Raw genomic sequence first — 13,373 nt, forward strand, 5'->3', positions numbered from 1 at the left:
TGACACCATCTGTGACCTTTATACCCTCTGTATGCCATTGGCAAGGCATGTGAGGCTGTCAGGGAGGAATGGGGGAATAACATCTCCTGTAGGATTTGCCATACTGCACACACCATTCCTCTGACAAGAGCCAGATTTTCAAAATGCCTAGATGCATGCTTTTTCCCCCTTTTAATTGCCCTGTGTGTGAAAGCTGTTGGGATAATTTCTCCCGACCCCTGCTTGTTTCAGTACGTGCGTGGTGTTTTTGCCTTTAGTCTTAATAGTGAACAATTCCCTGCATGCCCTATGCCTTCTTTCCAGCTAGCAGACACAGGCTCTGTGCTCTTGTTTCACATATCTTAACAGTTCACAAAGTCTTAACAAACAATCCATGTTTTGGCTGCAACTAAACTTTGTGAAGAAGCCAGAAATGTTTGTGAATCTGCCCCTTTTTTGGTGAGCAGTTGTCAGTAGAGGAGGCTGTATCCAAGTAATGAGGCCTGTAGCATCAAAGAGACAGTGATGTAATAAAGAAGCAACTTTCTGCAAAGCAGATGGGACTTTCCGGGAATTCTAAGGTGCCTGTGAAAACCTGTAGTCAGTTGCCTTCTCTTAATTTGATAGATTCCTTCATAGGCATGCATCAACTTTGTATCAATAAACTGTTTTTTTTTTCATAGCACAGCAAATATGGGAAATAATTTGACTGTTCAAGAAGAACCTGAAGACCAAGAAAATGTGTGCATAACAGAGAATTATCAGGTAACGGAGAAATATTCATTCTAATGTTCCTTGGCTACTGTTACATTAATAAGAATGGACAAGAATCTGGGTGCCTAACTCCCTTTTCTGCTTTTGAAAATCCCACCCTTATTGTATACAACCTTCCTATATTAAGGCCTGGATTCTGGATTCGCTATTCCCATGTGTATAGTGTGGGAGGAAAGGATGCATGGACACCATAATCTTGAGGTGCAATCTTGTCCTCATTGGTGTCAATGGGGAAACCCCTATTGACTTCACTAGGGCCAGAATTTCACTCCTTTCCCCTTTGATGGGATCAACAAAGCAATAAATTCCATTGATTTAGGTGCCTAAATGCCTTAATATCTGGGCCTCAGGCACGAAAACCCAGATTTCTAAAGATATTTAAGCATTGCTCCACTCAGTTTCTAAGGTTCTAAGTCAATTTGAAAATGGGACTTAAGCTTCAAAGTCACTTAAACGCTTTAAAAATCTTTACCAGGTATCTTCTGCTACACTGGTGTGTGCAAATTCATGCAAATGTTTATTCTAAGGCATGCAGCTGAACGATATATTATTTGATGTTTCAGGTTGTGTCTGAACCACCAGCCAGTGCTAAAAATGGACCTGTCACAATTCAGGTTGTACAGACTGTTTCTTCTGTAAACGATAAAGGTATGTACTGGAAAGGGAAGACTGTCACATCCACTCTGCTTTTGCTAGCAGCTAGGAAGATACAAGGTTAAAGCTGAAGCAATAAGAAGCAATGTTTAGTGTCAGATGAAGAGATTAGCTCATGCGTCTGCTCAGACTTGTGAATAGGGGCTTGTGGTTTTCAAAGCTCAGGCCTTTCAAGAAGATAAGATAGCAAAGAGAGCAGCTAATACAAATACTCTCATTAAGCTGTTTAATCAGATTAGGTGTTTACTGCTGCAAATTGCACCTGAACTATAAAGAGTTATACTTTAGACTGAAAGTAGACTGAATATTTAGGACCGGATAAATCATTAGCCCAGGCTGGCACAAAGGGGTTAAGTACAGGTGAAAACCTGGCACAGGGACGCTTTATGCCTCTCCCTGAGCCCAAGATGCGGGGGTGTTCTGGGGTGGACTGAGGATGGACTAAAAGAAAAGGAGTACTTGTGGCACCTTAGAGACTAACCAATTTATTTGAGCATAAGCTTTCATGAGCTACAGCTCACTTCATCGGATGCATACTGTGGAGCTCAAATAAATTGGTTAGTCGCTAAGGTGCCACAAGTACTCCTTTTCTTTTTGCGAATACAGACTAACACGGCTGCTACTCTGAAACCTGAGGATGGACTGGAGTTGTTGTAGGTGGGCCAAACAAGGAAGGGAATGATTTAAGGGTGGGAAGCAGTGTGGCTGGGACATCTTACTTCCCAAGTATTTTGTGCCACTGCATAGCCCCAGAAGAGCCATTGCAGCAAGGGGCACAAGTGAGGGCAGCCCTGAAGGCTCCACCAACCCTTGGAAGTCCTGGAAGAGAGGTCCAAACTGCCTTTTCTCTGTCCCAGTGCTTGCACCCATGCCAGTGAAGGGCTGAATCCGCCTCTTAGAGATGCTCTGAGATTGTGGGTACATGGTGGGAAGGTGTGTCACCAAGTGGAACGGAGGAGAACGTATAACGTGTTGATGGGAGCAAAAGCTCCCTGCGAGCAACAGTCAGCAGCAGCACCAGTGATACCCAGTGTAGAGTTACCAAGTGATTTCATTGTGCTCTTGTGCCAAGTGGAGAATGCACTGGTCACTGACATAGACACTGATCATTAGAAAGGGGAGGCAGGAGAATAGATGGTAGATAGTGTCGGGAGGTTTACTATTCATTGCTGGAGTGTCTCCTAGGGACTCATCTGGGGACTAGCTCTTGACAAGTCTGATGCCCTCTCCTTCAGTTGCTTGCCATGTTGTGTCTCTCTCTCTCTCTCTCTTTCCAGACTAGATTGCTCCTACTTCATGGCTTGGCCCTCCTACCAGGTCACTACAGTTCTCCCCTTCCAAGGTCTCAATGTCCCACTGGACAACCAGCAGTCTTCTGCTCTACTGCCTAGTCCAGACCACTTCCCCAGTGGCTAATAGGGGAACTGGTCCTATTCTTTACTCCAGGTTCCAGCACAGTGACCCTATGTCTAGCAACCACAGTGTATGCAATCTCAAACCCTATTGCTCTTTCTCTGGGCTCCATCCTATCTTTCTTTAGCCCCTCACCCCAGGCTACTACTGGAGCTTTCTCTACTCCCTGTGGCTAGTCCACCCCCTATCAGGTTCTTGCTAGAGAGTCTGCATTTGCAGGCAGGATGCCAGGGCTTACATCCCCTAGGACTCCTCCTCTTCCCTTTCCAACTCCCCTTCTCTCCGGAGTTCCTCCCATACAACCTCCTCCTACTACATACTTCCTCTCTTTCTACTTAGCCCAGCTCAGCTTCATCAGCAATTAGGCCTCATCAGTCCTGACTTTCCTCCAGATGCAGCCTGTCATGGGGTTAATTGGCCCTTTTTCCTACTCAGGCCTTGTGTGGGGTAGACACCCCACCCCAGCTGTGTTGGAAGAATGGGGATTGCATGGGTTAGAAACATGTTAGGGTATTTTAAGTGCTCCTATCCCACCATTTCTAACAGAATCAGACCTACAGGAAATAAAATGTTTACCTAATCTGTGTCCCTGTGCCGCTCTGCCAAAAGTATTCTTCAATGGAGGTTGAGGGTGCTCAGGGCTGCTCAACAATTGGATCATCATACATTTACAGTCGTCATAACACAGATATAATACATGTTTAGATGTATTATATCTGTGTTACGACGACTGTAAATGTATGATGAGCCAATTCTTTTTTATAAATAAAAACTATGCCAATAAAATGCCCTGAATTTAAAAGTTTATTTTGAAATTGCCAGATGAACTCCAGTGGTAGGGTCAACATAGGTGTGGCAGAATCATACAAAACCTTGAAAGTTAGGATGCACCTGATACTGACAGAGGATGGAGGCCAGTGAAATGAGCTGAAAAAATATTGCAGCCCTGTGACAATATTGACTTGCTTGCTAATGAGTTACACAGGTTGATTATTTTGATCTTCAGTAAGTGTGTATGTAAGATCAGGGCAAAGAAATCAGATTGGGGGGTGGGGAGAGGGGCATTTTATGCCAGATCTTCAGCTAGTATAAATTAACCTAGCTCCAGTAATCTGGACCTTAATCTGCTCAGCGTGACTATATTCTGGTCTTCCGACATCCACACAAATTGTTAAGAGTTTCAGGATTTAAGCCATATTTCTAGATTGCTAACAAGATTGGGATGTAAAGGAGGGCAAGGTGCATGGTATTGCACAGCTACCAAATAAATGAGGTTACTAGTATATATAAATAATTTATGTCCCAAAATAAAGTGGTGTTAAATGAGAGGAAGGTTTAGAAACCAAATGAATATTTCTTAGGGATTTCAGTAATAAACATGTAAACATTCACTTTTATCCTCTCCTCTCAACTTTTGGCTAAAATCAAGTCCAATCTTACACGTCGGATGAGTTTTTGGTCTGGAACACAGAAGTCAGGGCTCCAGAAGCTAATACAAGTTATACTTAACTGGAGAAAAATCAGTACACTGATTGCAAAAAAATCACTTTGCTGACTCTAAAATACAGGGGGTGGGAATGTGCAAACTCAGGCTTGGAGGTGAGCTTCTGGAGCCCTGACTTTTGTGTTGCAGACAGAAAACATATCCAATATGCATTTTTATTAATCTATGTCTCTGGCTTGATCTATAACAATTTTAGTAAGTGTCCTGGTAAGAATGTTACATATGTTCATAAACCAGGAGTGGGCAAACTTTTTGGTTCGAGAGCCACATCGGAGTTGCGAAACTTTATGGAGGGCCAGGTAGGGAAGGCTGTGCCTCCCCAAACAGCCTGGACCCAACCCCCTATCCGCCCCCTCCCGCTTCCTGCCCCCTGACTGCCCCCCTCAGAACCCCCGACCCATCCAACACCGCCCTCCCCCCCCGCTCCTTGTCCCCTGACCACGCCAGACCACCCCCTCCCGGGACCCCTGCCCCAACCACCCCCTAGGACCCCACCCCCTATCCAACCCTCCTGCTCCCAGACCCCGACTGCCCTGACCCCATCCTGACTGCCTCCCGGGACCCCACCCCCTATCCAACTCCCCCTGCTCCCTGTCCCCTGACTGCCCCGATCCCTATCCACACCCCTGCCCCTAACCGCCCCATGGGACCCCACCCTCTATCCAACCCCCCTGCTTCCTGTCCCTTGACTGCCCCCTGGGACCCCTGCCCCTTATCCAACCTCTCCCCGCCCCCTTACCACACTGCTTAGAGCAGCAGAAGATCTCAGCCATGTCGCCGCCCTGCCCAGCAGCAGCGGCGAGCTAGAGCACCGGCGGCGCGGTGCACTGAGGCTGCGGAGGAGGAGGGACAGCAGGGGAGGGGCAGGGGGGCTAGCCTCCCTGGCTGGGAGCTCAGGGGCTGGGCAGGATGGTCCCGTGGGCCATAGTTTGCCCACCTCTGTACTAAACATTCATGACTCATTTTCTGATTCCTGATGATGTTCTTGGCTACTCTTGGGATATTGTTTTGACTAAGAAAAAACTATTAGAACCTCCTTTCTTTTACATTTGTATATAGTACAAGCAATAAGTTGAGACAAGATGTTTACAAGTCCTAACTCCCTTAACAGAGGAGATGTTAGTGGGTAAAAGGCCAATAAATTAGTAAATTGATTGTTTTTGATGCGATCTACAGTACAGACACAGAATGTCTCGGGGAAAGTAGTAATAACATGACTGTCCCCCAGACCTGATTAAGACATGGATCCATTTTTTTTCATGTAGAGGTCACCTAACTATGATCCTGAATTGTGCCACTGACTGGCACTTTAACAGTGTTTTTTATTTACAGAGATCACCCATACACTTAGTTATTAAAGAAAGTAAATTCTCCAGGAGAACACAGTTTGTGTCTTTCCTCTGTAACAGGCTGCTCCTGAACACAACATAAAATGGCAGCTCCTTTCATTAGATGTCTAGAAATTTAAAGGTACAGTACACAGAAGAGAAATCATAATTTACATAGCTACGTATAAGTGAGAGACCAGGTGTGGGGAGGCAATATATGTTGAGTTGGTCCAATAAAAGATATTACCTCACCCACCTTGTTTCTCTAATATCCTGGGACTAACACAGTTACAACAACAGAGCATAACTGCATATGTGACCATCAGGACTGTAGCGTGGTTTGGAAATATGGTTAACCAAGGATTCAGTCACATCTACACTGCAAGACCAAAGCCTGTTTTATCTGTGTTTAGGGACTATCATAATGTAATTCAGCCCCCTGACCTGTGTGACTGTAATAGTCTGCCCTGGACATTAGTTTACTATTTTGTGTATAACTACAGTACATAGGTGGAGCCTTGTCTTTTTGTACATAAAACATATGTCAATATCATGTATAAATTGTGGGTGTTAGCTCAATACTTGAATGATTAACACTATTTGACTTGGTTCAGCTCACATATAGCTGCCTTTTCCTTCCTGTTTTCCAAACTATACTGTCGGAGGAAAACCCACTGGTCAGTGTATGCTATCCATATACCTTCATGACTGGTCCACAGAGACTCTTGTCCATGGGGCTCAACAGTAGAGCAAATGCAAAGAGCCATCTGCCTGAATGACCTTGTCTCCTACATGTTCCCTGAAGCCTGCAGATTAAGTCAGTGGAACTCCTACCTTACTCCACAGCAGTTCAAATCCCCAGTGCAAGAATCCTGGAAACATGACTGGATTCCCCTCCCTTATGTGAGTTATTGCCATAGAGGGAAGAATGGAGTTTTGATTAGTTACTGCTACATACATGGACTGTTTTTCTTTTGCTAAGAAAGCTAGATCCCCTCTGATATAAATATGTATCGACTTCATTTATGGATCTCTCTCTTACATGCACACACCTACCATTGTTACCAACATACAGCTTTTCTCCAAATATGTCCATGTGGTGAGCTAGCAGGCAGTTAATTAAGGTATCAGCCAAAGGCCTGGTGAAATTTATGAAGCAGGGAATTGTACTTACAATCAGAGGTTATTTTTTCCAGAGCAAGGGAAGAATGCTGCATGATTCTGAATTTCATGATTTCCCCTATTTTTTTTCTTTTTGATTCTTGGTGAGTTAATATATGAACGGACATAATGTGACTCCAAACTTTGTGACTTTTTTAAATAACATAATATAAACCTTTTGCTATGAGTCTTATTGAGGTTTCATGTCAGTTTTACATCCCTCCTCTCACCAAAATTTCATTAAACTTGCAATTTCAACAAAATGGGTATATTAGTACCAAAAATATGCTTTTTCTTAGATTTTCAATTTAGGAATATGGTTACATGCATGCTCAATCCCATCTATACTGCAAGATCAAGACTTATTTAACTGAAGACAAACATCATGTAACCCAGCCCCCTGACCTGTCTATATTGTTTAGTTTTAATTTTCAGATTAATCACTCAAAGAAAAGGACCCATTTTCACTTAGAAACAAGCCTGATTTTACTTGAGAAACTGCCCCATTTTCGCTCCACAGAATCAATTACCTGAGGAAATACGTAAATCTTTATGTGCAAGTAGTTTTGCATTTCATCGGGTGTCTCTGATACATCTTTAGACAGAAAAAACAAATGAGAAACAAAATTGTGATTGTATACACCTAATTGTCTCTGAAGACTCAAATCCTGCAATGAATCCCATGTAGATGGACCCCTGAACTGACACAGAGTCCCACTGATGTCAGGAATCTATCTAGAGACCATTGCAAGGCAGTAACCTAAATGTCTGATGCATTAGAAAAATTGGAAGTATGGTGTGATTCAAGGCTGGGGTTTTTCAGAGCTGCCTTGATGATCCGGATATCCAGTTCCCATTAATTCTAACCGGAACTGCACATCCAGAATCCTTAGGCAGCTTTGCAAATATCAGCTGAAAAGAACCCAGTGATGCGTGGGTGGTGGTGAGGTGCATTTTCTCAAAGAGAAGCCATTTAGGGTCAGTTTCACTCAAGGGAATGAGAGCTTTCCATCAGTTTCAACAGGTGAAGGATCAGACCTTTTGACTCCTAAAGAATCCCAATAAAGATGAGAAAGGCCACAGTTTTCAAGAGTGCTCAGCACCAACACGAGGGGACAGATTTTCAAAAGAGCTCAGCATGTTGGTGGTGTGTGCTGGATGCTGCGTTCTTTTGAAAATCTATCTGTAAATATCACAATGGCACCCTATGAGTGTCATAAGCTAGCCCTTATTTAGATGCCTAAATGAGAACTGACCTTGTTTGAAAATTTGGTCCCAGTTCCGGGTGCAGAACGCTTGAAAATTTGGCCCTGGACTGTTTTGAACATTTGGCCGCAAGTGCTCAGGCATGGTTGTTCCATGCTGCCAACCACATCTTTTAAATGTCTCTTTGCTTTCCTTTTGGAAACTATTTAATTTCTCTTCCCACCTGTTATTTTTGCAGCCTTGTTAAAGCATCCTGCTACGTGCTGAGAAAACACTGGTTGGTAGCCTTATTGTTTCAATTCACATTTCTACAGATACAGCGGAGTGAATGTTACTAGTATTTCTCCTGCCTGGGACATTTTCCATTTCTCGCTGCTTACACATATCAGCTACTAAATATTGTTTCCAGTCTTATCTAGAACTTTATTATTAAGTGAAAACTACCAGTATGCTACAGCCAGTAGAAATATCTAGCCTTTGAACATTTTTCTGGAACAGTAAAAGAATGTTCAGCTGCATTATGGTGCAAAGCCTCAATTCCATACTGTTTAGTTGTAATAAATCTTAAATAGCCTATTAACCCCGCTGCATACCACCAGAAGTTTTCAATTGTGCCCCTGCCAACAGTTATGCATCATCTCTATCAGATCCAAATCTTTATCTTGTTAATTTCTTACTGTGCTTTCCAACAACGCCCTTACCATGTGAGAGTTGTTTGTATTTAATGGTATATTTGGTAAATAGGTGGATTTCACACACCCATCTGCTAAGATAACAAAAGTAATCCAGCGAGTTAAATTACTCCTCTGATACAACTAAAAGGAATAACATTGTTTGGAAGGCTCCATTGCCATCTGCTACTCATCAGTGTGGGTGGATCGGTGGCTGCCTCCCTAGGTGCATTGCTCTGGAGCTGGAGGCAAAGGTAAAGTTAGAGTACAGTTCTGTTGGATTGTAAAGCTTTTCTGCATGAACATATTGATCCAGTTTAACAGGGGACTGTTGAGGGGGAAAAAAAAGGAAAGTAACACAATGGCGCTCAATAAGCAACCTCCCAACAAACATTTCAGGAAAAATTTCAGGTCAGTGGCCTACATCCAGGCTTCAGCCCAAAGTTACACAGCTGTTTTCCAAGTCTAGGAGCCTAGAGAGCAAAGCAACCCTAAACAATTAAGTGATCTGACTCCTGGGTGGGGTGATCAAAAGGCTGAGCAGCTTTAAAGACACTCTCCCTTGTGCAGACTGAGTGAACTGCTTAGTGATTTAAAGGAACAGATTATGCAACCCAGACCCAAGCAGTCTGGGGGGGGGGGGCAGGGGCGGTCTATGGGAGGCTTAGACTTACCAGGATCCCCCTGTGGAAGATGGTTGGTTCAGTGTTTTAAAATTTTTGAAATGCTTTTGTTCTAAATACTTTGTTTTAAGAAGGCTGCCTAGTGACTGTCATTGCTACTGGAGAGAACAGAACTGCATGTGCTGAACCTAATTCAGATCTGCTGAGGTAACCATAGTTGATATGCAGACCAGTGCCACCCAAGGACTGATCTGAGATTAGGAGAAACATACAATTCTTCCCTCCCTTCTGTAGGGTAACCAGATGTCCCAATTTTATAGGGACAGTCCTGATTTCCTTATATAGGCACCTATTATCCCTCACCCTGCCCCGATTTTTCTCACTTGCTTTCTGGTCACCCTACCCTTCCCCGACCCAGAAGTAACAGCTCAAGGCCCGACACCTGAGGGGATACATTCAAAGAGACCAGGAGAGGGTCAGAAGTGCAATTAATTTGGTAACTATAACAAATGGCATTCTTCTCTGCTTGTCCAGTAAAACGCTGCTGCTGAGTTGTCAGATAGTTACAATATTGCAACCCAAAAATGGTTACATATCAAGAGTGCTGCTTGCAGATAATCTGTAAAGAGCACTGCGTTTTGAGAGGGATGGAGCAAAGTCATCCAGCCACCACCAGTTTGAAACTTTGCCCTATAACATAGATTTCTGAATGAGAATTTCATTCTATGAAGAATATTAGCTTGAAAAGGGAGAAAACAAATTTACTATGCTCATAAGTGAGGCTCTAATACCTTTGAAAATAGATGATCTTTTAGTCAGATCAAAACTTCTCTTAGCAAACCATTGGGGTGTGCCATGTAAATACATACAAAGTGGGTGAGGTAATATACATACAGCAGGGGGGAACTCCTAAATGTACAGCAATTTTAACAATACAATAACAATGACATTTTAAATATCTGGGAAAAGAAAGTCACATACTAATTAGATATACTGAAAATTAAATGAAAAGGTGAAAATTTAAAATAAAAAAAATCCTTCTTGTATGACTACATATTTAGAATCCTTTAAAATGTGTATTACTCACCAGAAGCACTGCGGTGGCTCATTCAAGGCTATTACAGTCCATCGTGCTAGACAACACTGATGGACTTTTAAAAGGGTTTTAGGCTGACATGCAAATTTTAGTTTAAGAACATAAAGATGTTTTTGAATTGTAAGAAAGTTGCAATATCTGAAACAATGAATCAGAGTGGTAACTGTTAGTCAACTAGGAGTTCGGTGGCACCTTTAAGACTAACAGATTTATTTGGGCTTAAGCCTTCGTGCGTAAAAAACCCACTTCTTCAGATGCATGGAGTCATCTGTCATTGCAATATTTCATTTTGATAACATTTAGTCATCTCATTTAGACTTTGATATTAAAACATTATTTTAAAAATATGATGTTATATTTAATATTTTAATATAATATACAAGTTAACAAAACTAATCAAAATGATAAAGTAAAAATGAAACATTTTGACATTATTGAAACTAAACAAGAAAGTTGAAATTCAACTGTTAGACGTTTCATTGTGAATATTTTGTTGAAATCAACAGATTCCCCCAAACAATCTTGATTTCAACAAAACTGCAATTTGTGATGGAAACTATTCTGTCAAAAATTTAACCAGTGCTAGTCATGTACTTGCTTTAGTTGGCAATTAATTTAATTGTTATTAATTATCAAAATTAACTACTACAAATTCATAGTCACTTGTCAAATAAAACTCATTTGTGATCATCTGTTAGTCTAGTCCTGGATGATCCAAGTGACCAGGGGCTATTAAAGAGTAGAAGACTCAGTTCGGAATGTCTTTGTATTTATGGATTGAAACTAGACTTTTAATGTTGATTGGATGGTTATTCTCAACCTTCCATTCAAGACATGAAAAACTCTAAGCTCACGCAGTGCAGCTGCTCTTCTTTTTGGTGATAATTAGAGACATAAGTACTTTCTTGGCTTCACAAGCTATGTTTTAAAAAATGAGAATTTAACAAGATTCTCTCTCTAAAAAACACAGCATCTTTTATGATATAAGCATCTTTATTTCCAGTGGACTTTTCTTGTCCTTGTTATTAACTGGAAAAAAAATGTCCATTTACCTTTTTGTTCTTTTTTTCTGGGTTGTCTTCCACATCCCTATCTGAATTCCTGAAATTCCTTCTCAAGTTTTCTTTCTCTAAATTACTAAGTGAAGGCCAGATACTGCAGTCCCTTCTCCGGCAAAACTCCTGAGGAAGGTCAGGAACTACACGAGACACCTTTAAAAATCTCAGCCGGTGCCGATCTGCATCTTTAGGCACCTAAGTAGATTCATAGATTCATAGATATTTAGGTCAGAAGGGACCACTATGATTATCCAGTCTGACCTCCTGCACAACACAGGCCACAGAATTTCACCCACCACTCCTGCAAAAAACATCTCACCTATGTCTGTGCTATTGAAGTCCTCAAATCGTGGTTTAAAGACTTCAAGGAGCAGAGCATCCTCCAGCAAGTGACCCGTGTCCCATGCTACAGAGAAAGGTGAAAAACCTCCAGGGCCTCTTCCAATCTGCCTTGGAGGAAAATTCCTTCCCGACCCCAAATATGGTGATCAGCTAAACCCTGAGTATATGGGCAAGATTCATCAGCCAGATACTACAGAAAATTCTTTCCTGGGTAACTCAGATCCCTTTAACCTTTAACAATCTGGCCCTGTGTGCTTAGAGAGAGATATCAATAGTTAGTAGACCTTAAATTGATAGGGGAGTAGCTATTTAATAATTGTATGCAAACTTCTCTTTGCATGCACAGATGCTCAAACAAATGCACACTGAATATTGCAGAAGCAATTAGATAATATTGTTTTATTAAAGGATAACAAAATTGTTGCCAGAATAAGTTATTTTCTTACATAAGCAGTAACAGGGAAGGCATAAAATGTGAGATAACCTTTTAAAGTACAGAGCTGGAAAAGGAAAAAAATCTGTTTATTGACAAACACAAGTTAATGAACCCCCCCCACACACACGAGGAAGGAGGAGGAAAATACCAGATTGAAAGTGGTAAAAGTAGAGAAACTAAATGAACCGGCCCTTTTGGCATCTGGTAAGAACCTCACCTTGGTGATGAATCTCATTGTCACAGCCCTCAGTTTTCATCAGTTGTTTCCTTCCCTGCTGGCAAGCCTTTCAACAAATCCTATTTACATTCACGCTGGCATATCAGCTGACTCCTAAAGCTCTGTCTTTCTCTTGTCACTCCAGTTTATAGAAGGTTCCTACCTGCTGGTTGGTAGGCAGTAGTAGAATGGAGACAGCAGTGTCTGGAGTCTAAACTAATTACTCAAAGAGTTAACTTTATGACAAGAGTGTAAATTTGATTTACTTGTTGTGTATGGACCTAGGAACCCTCTTCTTGTCAACTCTTTGAAATGGGCCACCCACATTACTACTACAAAAGTGATTTTTCCTCCCTTGGTATTCTACTGATAATTAAATTGTCTCGTTAGACTGACCCCCCACCTGGTAAGGCAACTCCCATCTTTTCATGTACTACATATAAATGTATATGCTACTGTATTTTCCACTCCATGTGCATCTGATGAAGTGGGTTTTAGCCCACGAAAGCTTATGCCCAAATAAATTTGTTAGTCTCTAAGGTGCCACAAGGACTCCTCATTGTTCTCTCTTTATTCTTTGTCTGTACATCACCTAGCACAATGGGGTATCGATTCATGACTGAGCTCCTAAGCACTACCACAATATAAATAATAATATATTCATCTTAGCTACACTGTGCATGCTGCTGTAAGTCGGATTTCTCTTGTGCTCTATCAAGAAAAATCTCAGCAGAGTCATACTGTTGATCGTCAAGGACTATGATGTCCTTACTGCGCAATGGGAAAGGATCAAAATGAAATATTCTAGGCAGCATTGCTGTGATGTTCAAATTGTCATCTGCTGAACTAAGCCATTGTCTTAGCCATGTTACTGAACATGAACTGCTTCTTTATGCCGCTGCTTCTTAGGT

At 41.8% G+C, this 13,373-nt stretch overlaps 1 protein-coding gene across 4 annotated transcripts in view; it reads left to right on the plus strand.

The window, feature by feature from the left end:
- The first annotated feature begins 662 nt into the window (after nucleotides 1-662).
- The window catches only part of BCAS1 (brain enriched myelin associated protein 1), an 80,859-nt gene continuing 68,148 nt past the window's right edge, over nucleotides 663-13,373 (plus strand). For all 4 annotated transcript variants that reach the window (XM_073309333.1, XM_073309336.1, XM_073309335.1 and 1 more), the window contains exons 1-2: nucleotides 663-744; nucleotides 1,317-1,401. In XM_073309333.1, the coding sequence (XP_073165434.1) occupies nucleotides 673-744; nucleotides 1,317-1,401 (157 nt within the window). In that variant the 5' untranslated portion in view covers nucleotides 663-672. The remainder of the gene's footprint in view (nucleotides 745-1,316; nucleotides 1,402-13,373) is intronic.

The sequence above is a fragment of the Lepidochelys kempii genome, chromosome 13 (assembly GCF_965140265.1).
Source record: "Lepidochelys kempii isolate rLepKem1 chromosome 13, rLepKem1.hap2, whole genome shotgun sequence".
Lineage (NCBI taxonomy): Eukaryota > Metazoa > Chordata > Testudines > Cheloniidae > Lepidochelys > Lepidochelys kempii.